At 36.7% G+C, this 13,391-nt stretch overlaps 1 protein-coding gene across 1 annotated transcript; it reads right to left on the bottom strand.

Moving 5' to 3' along the window:
• Nucleotides 1-4,344: 4,344 nt before the first annotated feature.
• LOC120766934 lies at nucleotides 4,345-13,107 on the bottom strand. Its single transcript, XM_040092684.1, has 6 exons — nucleotides 12,834-13,107; nucleotides 12,632-12,762; nucleotides 12,438-12,564; nucleotides 6,887-7,321; nucleotides 6,486-6,820; nucleotides 4,345-4,539 (listed from the first exon to the last, which is right to left on the bottom strand). Exons 1-6 carry the CDS (start codon nucleotides 12,984-12,986, stop codon nucleotides 4,470-4,472), a joined length of 1,251 nt encoding a protein of 416 aa, XP_039948618.1. The 5' UTR covers nucleotides 12,987-13,107; the 3' UTR covers nucleotides 4,345-4,469.
• Nucleotides 13,108-13,391: the final 284 nt, after the last annotated feature.

Raw genomic sequence — 13,391 nt, 5'->3', positions numbered from 1 at the left:
TATAAATTTTAACATAAATTCTATAAGAGTGTACAGCTGTTGAAGGACACGTATTCGCATAAATTATGATAAAGCATAAAGCACATCGGCCTCAAGCGCCGCGTTTTTATTTCTGCGTAATCTCAAGGCTGGACAATATGTTAATAAGCCATGTCTTGACACTTGCATTTGTGTAAATTATTCCTCTAATAACATTATTTAAGTAGTGTTTCACCGTGTTAACACTTAATTAGAAAATCTCTAGTGATTGACTAATGTGTTACTTGCTTATTAGAGGTCATCAGACCCAAAATTATTATTATTATTGAAATGTACAATATTTAGCTTCCATGCCATTTTCATTTTATTTCCTGTTTACTTATATTATATTATCGCCGTTAAAATAACCGCAAAATATATATAATATATTAAGTACTGAGCGAAATAAATTGATAAATATAATTTTTACTATAAACAAGAAAGGAAGGGCTAACAACGGGTGCAAACGCAGGATATACTCTTGCCACTTGCACAGGTTGGGCACTTCGTACGAGTAGGCAATTGAGAAGCAAAGTCCTCTCTCGACAAATAAAAACCAAACTCTATAAGTCACTCATAATTCCCGTCCTGCTGTATGATGAGTCGACGTTGCGAGTTTTCGAGAGGAAAGTTCTGCGAAGGATTTATGGTCCTTTGCGCGTTAGCCACGGCGAATACCGCATTCGATGGAACGATGAGCTGTACGAGATATACGACGACATCGACATAGTTCAGCGAATTAAAAGACAGCGGCTACGCTGGCTAGGTCATGTTGTTCGGATGGACGAAAACACTCCAGCTCTGAAAATATTCGACGCAGTACCCGCCGGGGGAAGCAGAGGAAGAGGAAGACCTCCACTCCGTTGGAAGGACCAAGTGGAGAAGGACCTGGCTTCGCTTGGAATATCCAATTGGCGCCACGTAGCGAGAAGAAGAAACGACTGGTGCGCTGTTGTTAACTCGGCTATAATCGCGTAAGCGGTTTCTACGCCAATTAAGAAGAAGAAGAATTTAGGTTAATATTGCTTCTGCTTTGTTGAACCACTGCATTACCGAGTGTCGTAACTATTCACATATGTACATATCTGCATCTATGCACTAACTAGCTTCAGTGACCAAGCAAAATTAGTCTAGCTGATATTGAAACAGTTTTGAAACACATGAATCTGAACCAAATGTAGTTAAAACAAAACTTTTCTGACTTTCCACCAAGAAGTATGTCTGATGATACAATTTCATAAAAATATTATAGTTTATATTTAAAAGCGTTATGGTTGGCTGGTAATAAATCCTACCTTAAGTTCAGTCTACTCCACATTAAAGTAGATATTCAAATTCATTTGACTTTTTCGCGCTATAAGTGACAGCGTTGGAATAATAATTCTCCAACCTAACATATCAATCACCGGGCCATACTAAGGTATTATGTAAAGAAGCGACACGTTTTCGCATAAATTATTATAAAGCATAAAGCACACGCGAATACCAAGCGCTCGTTTTTTTTTATTAAATGCGTAATACTCAACGTTAAGTTGCAATATGTTAATAAGCCATGTCTTGACACTTGCATTTGTGTAAATTATTCCTCTAATAACATTATTTAAGTAGTGTTTCACCGTGTTAACACTTAATTAAAAAACTCTAATGATTGTCTAATGTGTTACTTGCTTATTAGAGGTCATCAGACCCAAAATTATTATTATTATTGAAATGTACAAGATTTAGCTTCCATGCCATTTCATTTTATTTCCTGTTTACTTATATTATATTATCTCCGTTAAAATAATTGCAAATATATATATTAAGTACTGAGCGAAATAAATTGATAAATATAATTTTTCTATAAACAAGAAAGGAAGGGCTAACAACGGGTGCAAACGAACATTTTATACTCTTGCAACTTGCATATTTTGGGCATTTTATACGAGTATAAACCTTTGCTTTATATACATAAATCATACGCTGACCGACACAAAAGGTTTGTTAGAAAAATCAAAATCTTTATATATAGCATATGGGAGTTGGAGTAGTATCGACTCTATTTTAACTAATTTTGTCAATACCACTTACTATTAACATTCCACATACTAAAAGAATGTTCCCTGGGTTTCATAAAGTAACTCACATACCATCATCAATCACATGGAGTAAAGTCGGCCGCATGTTCGAAAATCCTGGTATTAGTTATATATGGGCTTGGTCAAGTTTTCGGTCAAATTATCTATTTTAGGCAGAAAGATACACTGTTATGAGTAAAACACGGTCCCCCCAATACCCTTATCATGATACAGTCTCTATTGGCCGATATACATATATATGTATACGGCACAAAGTCACTCAGAAGTTCGAAAATCTCAGGCATAGGGAATTATTGACCCGATTCAGCCAATTCTTGACTCACAGATATACCATTGTCAGGGAAGGATTATCCCCGAATTTCAATTATATATTTCACACATTGATCGATATTTTCGGTCAAAAGTCAGCTATATGTATGTACAGGGTTCCAAGTATTCGGTACTTAGGTGCTTGAACAGCTTCTGTTGAATTTGAAGAATTCGGTCATAAGGTGGCATACTTTAAAGGCATTATCCGTGCAAAGTTGCATCTCGTTGTATTAATTGCTTCTTGACTTGACAACTCGTCTCTTCATCCTGATCATTTACATATATACATATAATCCTATATCTATAGCTATAATCGCATAAGCGGTGTCTACACAAGCTTCAGCTATATATTTTAGTAATATCGAAGGATTTCCATCCGATGAAAATTTCTTATTTTTATAAACAATTATAGACCCGAATTTTGGTCCAAAAACGAACCTTTTGCTTTGAGTAGCCGCCATTTTGTCAAAAAATTTTTTTTTTGCTAATTCCTTCGATCAATCACTAGATTATTTATTATGTTAATGAAATTTATTTGGTTTTTGCATTTTAGATGATCCAGTCCAGAGATATCGTGCTCACCGCAAGAGGCCTTTTTTTTGCGGACCCCTGCAAAATTGGCAATATCAACGTTCCCGATCATTATTTTTGGCAATAAAAAATATGTGAATATAGATTAAGGTTGTCATAATATACCTGCCAAGTTTCAAATCAATAAACGAAATAGTTTTCTTAGAACAAATTCTTGAAAAATGCCTTTTTTTCGACCTCCTAACTGTATATAACCCCTTAAGGCAAAAAAGCAAGAAATTAACCGGATAAATGTTATTTCCAAACAAAAAAATGTATTTTGCTAAGTTGTCTTTAATTACTATGTCAAATATGTGCGCGCTCTGTCGACTACTTTGCTTTGAGCTGCTGCTTAAGTCGGTAAAACACAGTAGTACGTTGCGATTTTTATATCAATAAAAATATCTAACAATGAATTTGTCTCAAATTTCGTGTTTCTAACCAAGTTTCGTGTGCGGAATAGTAGCGAATGTTGGAAAAGGCTTTCCGTGATTCAGTTTTATCAAAAACACAAGCCAAGACAATTTTTAAAAAAGTGAAGGATATGGTGATCAGGCAAGTGTTAGAGAGATGGCAAGAGAGCTCGACATCTCTCGTGAGTCCGTTCGAATTATTTTGGTGGATTTGAGTATGAAACGCGTTCTTCCTCGACTCGTTTCGAAAAAGCGGATTTTTTTTTCGAAAATAGTACCGTAAATAGGTCTCTTTGGACATGCTTATCGTGCGAATTCCAATCCCACATTCATGGAAAGTCGTAAAACTGTCGTTGAGACAAGGGTTTATAAGTTTGACATGCAAAAAAGTCAGCAATCATCGGAATGGAAACCGTTTTCCGTTGTTCGAAGAGATTAAACAAAATTCGCTAAAGGAACTGATGGCCATTCCAAAAAGTGCTAATGAAAAATGTTTCGAGTTCTGGAAAAATCGTTGTTATAATTGTATTATATCTGGTAAGGATTACTATGAAGGTGGCACAATAAAATTGATCAATAATTAAATATTTTGCGTTTTGTTTACAATAACCGGATTTCCGTGTTTTTTGTCATAATGTATGCCACATCAGCCACTTCGTAGGTTTTACAATTTTTACATAGATAGATAGATAGTGTTATGAGGTAATGCACCGCGACCTAGAGTCTATTGTGCCCTCTCCTATATCACATGTCTTCCCAGAGTCCCAGCAGCCTGAATAGCTCTAGGAGTTTGCCGGGCGCTACTGAGGTGATGTGATCCCTGCTGATATAAATGGAATCCAGGGCCTTAACATCAGAATATAATAATTAAAATATAAGTGCTTAAAGGCAAAAATATAATTGAAAACCCCAAAATCAACCCTCCTAAATATTACCTCAGTATTAATAAAATTCTGTTTTTCAGTTCAATTAAGTGGGCCAAAATTTATTTTAACTTACATGTGGTATGATAAAAATTGTTGATATAACTCATTGGAAAAGCACTTTTTTACATTTTTATTGGTCAACTTGATTTAGAGCCTTACAAAGCTGGTGAACACCGTGCCAGAATGTGCTCGACTATCTCAACGCTTGCATGGGTGGTTCTCACACTGAAATAAAGTGGAAAAATGAGAATAAATATAATGTTAAGTAAGTCAAAATATTAAAAAAAATACTTTTTAATTCCAATACCCATGCAATCATAACAAACGTGCAAACATCTACTACTACCGTTATAAAAAATGCTGGCGTAGTTACTCGTGATGGTTCTTGTGATTAACATCATCATATCAGCAACACGAAGAAAATGGTGAAAAAATGAAACGAACAGTAAATTTAAAATGCCGTTATAAAGGAGACGGGAGAGAGGTTTGCAGTAGGAAGCGACCAATAAACTTAAGTTTCGGTGTACCAGACCAATCCCTTGGTTTGAAAGCAAAGGTACATAGCTGCCATCAGAGAAGCAGCAGACATTCTGCCCCGAAGTGAGCATAAAAACCATTACAGCTACAAAAAGTCTATTGAACTACTTGCTCTTTCAAAGTTCTTCTTGCCAAAAAGGTATGAAACTGGACACTTTTTAATAACCGTACTTGGGAAAAGACTAAAATCTACCAAAATTGTATAGAGGAAGTTGAGGTGGAAAAATTAAGACACTTTTCGCTCTCTCCATTGTCAAGCTTTCGGAATACTGTAGTTGAAATACATATCTCGGTGGTCATACCTTCAGCAAACCAGGTAAATGCATACACATTTTGAAACCGACATACTCAGCTGTTCAAATTGAGTCTCTCATGATCAAACTCGTGAGGACGAACCTATCCTAACCTTGAAAGCAGTCGACTACTGCATACGAGGTGTGTTCAAAAAGTATCGCGAATTTTTTGTTTTTTCAAAAATTATTTATTTATTCATGAATATCTATTTTGTCCCCTTCAAAGTAATCCCCATGAGATATTATACACTTGTGCCAACGGTTTTTCCAATCTTCGAAGCATTTAAAAAATTTTTTTTTTTATCTTCTTCAGCTCCTCCTTCGATGCCGTCTTTATCTCGTCAAGAGAAGCGTAACGTCCTCCTTTCATGGACCTCTTCAGTTTAGGGAACAAGAAAAAGGCACAGGGGGCCAGATCTGGGGAATACGGTGGCTGCGGCATCATTAGTGTGTTGTTTTTGGCCAAAAAGTCGCGCACAAGCAACGATGTGTGAGCAAGGGCGTTATCGTAGTGCAAAAGCCAATTTTTGTTCTTCCACAAATCCGGGCGTTTCTGGCGGATTGCTTCGCGCAAATTGCGCATAACTTGCCAATCGATATGTTTAGGTCCTCAGCAACTTCTCTAACGGTGATTCGACGATTGGCCAATACCATTTTCTCCACTTCATTAATTTTTTCGTCTGCTGTTGAAGTGCTCGGGCGTCCGGCACGCTCTTCGTGGTTCACATCTTCTCGGCCTTCTTGAGATCTTTGATCCATTTTTTTGTATAGGTAAAAATCGAAGACGATCCAAAACACGTGCAAGCAAAGCAGCTGTCAACAATGAAATGAACATTCCAAATGGCCGAGCTTGTCGGCATAAGTGAGAGACATGAGTACCAACATAACGCCACAAAAAATTCGAAATTCGAATATACGTAACCCGCGAAAATTCAAAATTCGCGATACTTTTTGATATTTTTGAACACACCTCGTAGTCCCACAGTTAATAAGATTTAAAATCGAGTGATATTCGCTTGATAAAGTCAAGTGGTGATGTAGAATCCTCATATTCAGATTTATGGGACTACACAAGGTGTGGATCGATTTCGGTATCTTCGTCAATACTTCGTTTTTGGGAAAAGTTCTGAAGGTGTTCAATAATCCGTTATATGAATAGTACATGTAGTTGAACTTTGAAATAGCTTGAAATCGGTTTTCAAACTTTCTGCAAGATGATAATGCATATGTTTTGAATAAAATTTTATAGAAATTTTGAACAAAAAGACGGTATTAAACTGGCTAAGTTCTATATCTGACACAAACAAGTAACTGAAACCACCTTAGACCACAGATACTTACTAGTTATTTGTGATGCCGTTTATGACCATCCCACCAAGCTTGCTGACAGAGTTTTTGTTAATGACATAAGCATTTACCAAATACGCGAGCGCTATTGGATAAAACATCATTCTGCAGGGCAAACGTTTGACCCACTCATAGGTGTCGCCAAAACGCTCTTCAGTCAAGTAAGTTGTAACATACTGCCAGCTAATTTGTAAGCTCCCGACCATCGCATAGCTGAGCAGTGTTAACTTTGGGAAAAATATGAAGCCGGAACCACTTAGAAAAGCCGCCACGCTGTGGTTCAGCGGTGAGTCGCCACCGAAATTGCGATTAAAGTAACAATGCAGAAGCTGAAAATGTCAGAAATGCAAATTAAATGGAAATTTTGAACCGAAAAAAGTGTCAACAGTGCTTACCCTGTAAATAGCGACGTATGAGGTGAGTATTGCAAAGGAGCGTAATTTGAAAGCCTTCAATTTGACGCAGAGTTTCGCCATGAACCCGTTCACATTTGATGGCACATTGCTCATCAGCATTTTGATGGCGTCCAATCCCAGTCCGGTGAGCATAAAATTTCGAATACCTTGTAGCGCATATTGCTGACATGATTGGTCTTTGTGGTTGCATGAACTGTTGCACGTTGCATTGTCATCATTCTCTCCCGTTTGTTCCACTGCTGTGGCATTGTAGGGTGTAGGTTCCATCAACCAAAAGCCTTTGTACGTTTTTTTCCGTTTGGCGTTCAATATCAAGGCACTACAACACATAAATATGAATGTGCGTATCAATGAGGAATTGGCGATTAGTTTCGTGAGTGCAGTATTCTCTAACATAATCAAGGATTCGAGTGTCTGGCGAGATGGTGAGATCCAGCGAAATAGACGAGAAGTTATGAATTATCAAAATCATAGCAAAAAATAAAAACAAAATTAATTGCATTAGAATTTGAGAAATATTAGTAATTTTTTATTAAACTCATTTATCTTTAAAACGATCATTTCTATGCGTACATGGTATATGTACAAGTAGAATGTAAGGATGTAGCTTTATACTATGCAACATGTTGTAATACAGTATATTACATTTTTCACCTTGAAGACCTAAAACTAATCCAGAATGCAAAACAATGTATCATAAAAACGATTGAAATTGAGTTTTTTATTGCTTACGATTCACTACATCATATTACATATCTGTAGCATAAAATTTCCGGCAGCCGCTCTCAGATATAACCAATATATAGTATGTATAACCATTTTATAACCAAAACCCTTAATTTTGTTTCAATATGAGTGGTTTCTACTATATCGTTTTTCCTTCGGCTGTAAACTTGTGAAAAATGATGTTACGTTATTTTGCATTTTAAGTGAAGATACGTATATGTACATATATATAAGGGGTCCTCCGCCTAACGGTTTTGTACTTTTCTCTTATTATGGGAAAGAAAAAGTTGCATCTCGCTTCCAATTACTTGCAGAAATATTTCTTTTTGGTGTATTTTGTAGAAAATTGAACGCTCTTCAAAAGAGGTCTACGTCGATTTTTCCGTAAGCCTAACCGTTTAAAAGATATTACCGATTAAAATATTATTATTTTAAGGATATTTTTTAACAATAAAAGTAGGTAAGCGAATGACCTTTCAGGTACAATTAAGAGCTCATACATAGAGAACTGTTCTACGAGGTGTCTATCATGCAATTTTTCAGAATACCAAGCGAAATAAAATCATTAGTTTTTTCCCCCACCCTAATGTAAAGGGTGATCCATTTTGAGATTCCATTGGCATTTTTTTTTTGGACATTATCTCTTTCAAATCTTGGCCGCGGCTACGTCTCAGACGGTCCACCTATTAAGTCCAATTTCCGATGACTTGTTCGAGCATTCATCCAAGGCCTGAATCGAAGTGCGATTGTCCGCATATATGTACCTCAGACATTTTTAAAGAAATATGAAGCGATGATTCCACCGGCTCACAAACCACGCCAAGCCGTGGTTTTTCTGGATGAAATGCCAGCACTCGAATCCTTTCAGGTTGCTCTTCGGTAATTTTGCTTGTTTACACACCCATTGATCCAGAAATGGGCCTCATCGCTGAACATAATTAAGGCTTGAAGCGATGTCGCTTGGGTGGGTAGGTGGAGCGGCTTCAGTTCTTTCACAAGATGTATTTTTTATGCTTTCAATTCAAGATTTCGACGAAAAATACGAGTTGCTGCGAATGTCGCCGAATCGACTCTCGGCTACGGATGCTAAAATTTCTTCACTGAGTGCTGAATGTAGTCTATTCGATGGATTATTATCCAATGATGAATGCTGGGTCTCAAGATGGCTGATGATGTTGATGACCATAAGTTGAGCGAAGCGTGAGAAAGACATTCTTTACAGGACGTGAAATAACGTAATAAATTTTCTAGATAAGGATTTGTGGACGTTGTTCAAGCACAAGCCTTTCCATGTTGAAATGCCAAAAAATACTGAACGCGTGATCTGTCAAAAAAAGGCTATTGAAAAAGGACCTCTACTTGGATCACCCTTTATATGCATAAATTTTCGAATTAGTGTCTGTTCGATCGTTCGAATATAATTCATCACATTTTGATTTCTGCAAAACTAACGTAGAGTGGAGGGCAAAAAAGGGATGCTATATAACATAGATAGATTTTGTATTAAAAAACTACGCGCGCAGTTTAAATTCAAATGTCACTTCTTTTTTTGGGTATGTGAAAATTTAGTTTTTTTATCGGTCAATCTATGACATATAGTATTTCTGACACTAAAATCATTTCAATACTTCATTGGAAAAATCCTCCTCGTGATGGCCATCATAGCCTTCTTCGATTCAGCTTTTATATCCTCAATTGCGTCAAAACGGTGTCCTCGGAGTGTTCATATGAATTTGTTGAATAGCCAGAAGTTACACGAAGATAAATCAGGCGAATGCGGTGGTTGCGGCACGATATTAGTTGAAAATGTTGCGAAATAATCACGAATAACCAATGCAGTATGAGATGGTGCATTATTGCACGTCAGACATAGTAAAAATCGAAGTATTCACTTTTAGAGCCTCACAAAAAGAGGCGTATCTCAAATACTAATGAATATTTTGACGTGAAATTTAGCATAGATGGCACCAACAGTACTAACAACTTACAGAAAAAATATTTATCGATTCGAAAAACACGCGAAATATAATTTAAATGTTCGCCTTTCATGATCACAGTAGTATACTTGTACATTTTCAAACTTCCCTTTGCCTTTATACCGTATATTCATATACTTGTATGTATATTATGTTAGGTCAATAGGTAAGTTGTCTTAAATAATTTACAGAGCGTCAAATGTGTAAAATAGCTTAAATACTTCACCGACCCCATATACTTAAAGTCAAACAATCGGTAGACTTTATATCATAGAGGTAAATATATCGGTCAATCTGAGTTAGAATTTTTTCACGTTAATTGTTAGATCACCGAAAGGATTGGCCTAGAGCAGTAAGGTAGAACCGGCTGCCATAGAAATTGCTAATCTTAAACTCAAATTAAATGTTTCTCACGGTTTCCCTCCGCGAGCTTTGCCGGAGTCGTTATTATCTAATGTCACCTCATTCTGGGACAAGACATTGCTAACAGAAAACGTTCCTACTATGTCTGGTTAATATATTGGTGTGGTTTGCCTAGAAATGGAATAACTTTATTATCATCCCTTGTTCTAATAATGTGAGCATATGTTATCTTGGAAAGCTAATGTCCTTGTGCGTTTTCTTCAGTATATGTCATTCATTTTAAGTGTAACAAACACAGTACAGCGTTTGTTTGGAAAGTAATAGGGCTGAGTCTTAAAAAATAGGCCCTTTCTGCGCGGATACAGCGCTGCCAGCGCGATTTCCAAGCATTGAAGGCATCACGAAAGGCATTCACCGGAATAGCCTTGAGAACCGAGCTGCATGCTCCTTGTCGCCTCTCCTTTGTCGCCTCTCCTTTGTCGCCACAAAATCGACCTTTTCAGGCAAGGAAACAAAAAAAAAGTCCAGTGGCCACAACTGGGCTGTAGGGCGGCTGCGGAAGGTTTAGGCCTTGGTTAGGTAGCTGTTCACAAGAAAGGCGGCGTGAGCTGGGGCGTTGTCGTGGTACAACTTCCAATCGGCTGCAATGTCTTGTTGGAAGCGATTATCCCTTCGTTTGAGGCACTTGAGGACTTCCATGTAAAGCTTGGTGTTGACAGTTTGTTCAGGAGGAACAAATTCATGGTGAACGACGCCTTTGATGTCAAAAAAGACAATGAGCATCGTTTTCACTTTGGATTTGCTCATTCTTCCGGTCTTCATCAGCGACCTCCACCCGGCCCTCCATAAAGGCCTGGTGCCACCGAAACACGCCACTTCTTGTTAAAGCAACATCTGGGTAAGCCTGCTTGATCATCTCTGTCGCAGATTTACCAAGTTCGGCTTGCACCACTCACAGAAACACGGCGCGAGAAAATGTTTGTCCTGACTCTATAGGTATTCGGAGACAACTGACCAGCCGCTCGTTCGTTAGCTAGGAACGCCCTCTACTGAATCCAGTCGGTGCGCTCCGAAGTACAGTCGTGGTGGAAGAAAATCGGTCCTATTACTTTCCGGACAAAACTCTGTATAGTGCTAGTGGATCCGGCCACGCAGCGCTGTGTTATACATTTTATAATATTATTCAAATAATAAACTTTTCAATACAGTGAAATTTTCATTTACGAATAAAGCCGAAAACGTTTTTGTTGCTATAAGAATCCAGGGGATTGCACTTGAGGTTTAATTTTGAATATGTTTAAACAAATAAATTTCAATGGAAAAAATAACGTTAAGCATGTTTTCTCAGTTAGGTTAACAGCATCTGTCAGTTCTAGTTAAAATAAGGTACTTTGCCGAAAAAAGGAACCTTGGTTAAGTTTACCAGAACTGTAACCAACTGTAAACCAAACATTGCGATGAGATGGCCCTTAAGGTTGATATTTTACTGAAAATTATAATTACTGTTGAACTTTCCTAACTCGAATCACAATAATTCACAAAAAAACTTTGAGTTATGGCAGAAAATTTTCATGTAATTTGACTTCTACGGATATTGCTAAGTCAAGAGTTCGAGTTATAGAAGTTATTGAAGTTTGAGTTCAACTGTATTATATTTTTTGGGGGATTGTGAATACATGCGTATGTTTAGAAAAATATACAGTGAAATCTCCCATAAACAGACACTGACGAACCAGCGTTTCTGTCCAGTTATTAGAGTTGTTCGCTTAATAGTGCGTCCATTTAATAGGGTGTCTATTTAATACAGCTTTCACTGTTTCGCTTATTTATGAATTGTTTTGACTATCCTACATTCTAAGTTGCTTCAGACTCCTCACAGTGTGCAAAATTTTGCTAATCGGTTCAGTAGTTTAGGAGTCCATCGCGGACAAACAACGAGACACGTAATTTTTATATATAAAGATCTGGTATAACCACATATTTAACTCGATTAGTGTTATACGATAAATACAACCGTTATATAAATAAAACTATTGTACTCTTTAGCAACATTTTGCGAGAGTATAAAACATTTCATCAATTTATTATCGGGGTACTATTTTAATTAATTATTAAGTGAAATTTGCACTTCCTCCTTTGAGATTATTTATTGAATATAAGCTTCACAGTCTATGCCAACTAATTTTATTCTGTTATTATTTTCTACAAGCTCCAATATAATTTCAAAATTACTTTCATATACTATTATTGTAAAGGCAAAAAACATTTCGAAGCAAACAAACGCATTGTCTAATATACATAGAAACCGTTGTATGTTTCACATACATTTTCTATATACATAATAGGTATACCATATCTTAGCCTTTGGATACTTGCAACGTGCTTTTTTCACATTAGAAATTGACTAAGTATTTAATTAATGCCGATTTAAAGAATTCACTGTTTAAATAAATAATTATACTTACACACTGAAATATGGTGGTCGAGAACAGGCTATGAACTCGTGGACTTGGAACCATGAATGTACAAAAGCTGCCGATGAAAGTCGGCAACAATATAAAGGTTAAATAGGTGAATTTACCCAATAAATGTCTGTAAGGGAATTTAAACAATTTAATAACATTGTTCTAGATTTTTATTTCGGTTTTCTGAAACGAACCGCAAAAAACAAATAATGATTTGGATCGACCAGCCGACGGCCGTGGCGGCCAACACTGCCTCCACATAATATATGAGCGTCGACTGCAGCAGCTTCCTGTTGAGTGACCGTATGCGCATGAGTAAGGGTAACTAAATAAAAAAAATTTCAACTTTATTGAAACTGACGGACCACCACATACACTTTCCAAACGTGCACTTACACCAATAACAGGCGCGAAATATTTCATATTCGAGAACATAAATTTATATGTGTTGAGTAATGCATTCCGTTTACAAGAGTGATCGTGAAAAATACCGCTACATTTGACATCGTTATCAATTAAATATTTAATGAATTTACTCAAAGCCACCATTTTGCAATTTTGAAATTTTGTTGACTTCACTAAATTGTATTTGTTTTTGTTTTCTTTCAACTTTCTTCAAACTATCGGTAAAATCGAACTTGCGTGCACCAGCGTTTATTTAAAACTAATTCGATGTTAAAGTTCTGACCGTCAATTTAATGAATTTCTTTATGTTTTGCCTTCCCTTGTTTTCAAACCTTGCACACTCACATTTATTTATTTGCGGCTGTGTGGTATATTTGTAATCGTCGATTGAACTTGTAGCTGCCGCAGTACGTCATTATAATTCCACGAGGAAATAAAAAGTTTCAATATAATTCTAATTCTAATTCGAATCTAAATATGCACTGTTTATAAGCTGCTTAAGCGGCAAGTAAACTCGGCGTATAAGAAGTAAAGGAAACAACAAAACAA

The sequence above is a fragment of the Bactrocera tryoni genome, chromosome 1 (genome assembly GCF_016617805.1).
Source record: "Bactrocera tryoni isolate S06 chromosome 1, CSIRO_BtryS06_freeze2, whole genome shotgun sequence".
In the NCBI taxonomy this organism is placed as follows: Eukaryota; Metazoa; Arthropoda; class Insecta; order Diptera; family Tephritidae; genus Bactrocera; species Bactrocera tryoni.
The sequence above is the reverse complement of the archived record's forward strand: the minus strand, read 5'-3'. Positions and strand labels throughout refer to the sequence as shown.

What these genes read in the sequence shown, in the direction of transcription:
- LOC120766934 (XM_040092684.1), bottom strand. Translation starts at nt 12,986, where the DNA reads ATGGTGGCTTTGAGTAAATTCATTAAATATTTAATTGATAACGATGTC. An exon ending in ATTTCGCGCCTGTTATTGGT is followed by an intron (nt 12,763 to 12,833) that starts GTAAGTGCACGT and finishes TTTTTTATTTAG; the next exon opens with TTACCCTTACTCATGCGCAT. An exon ending in CGACCACCATATTTCAGTGT is followed by an intron (nt 7,322 to 12,437) that starts GTAAGTATAATT and finishes CCATCTCGCCAG; the next exon opens with ACACTCGAATCCTTGATTAT.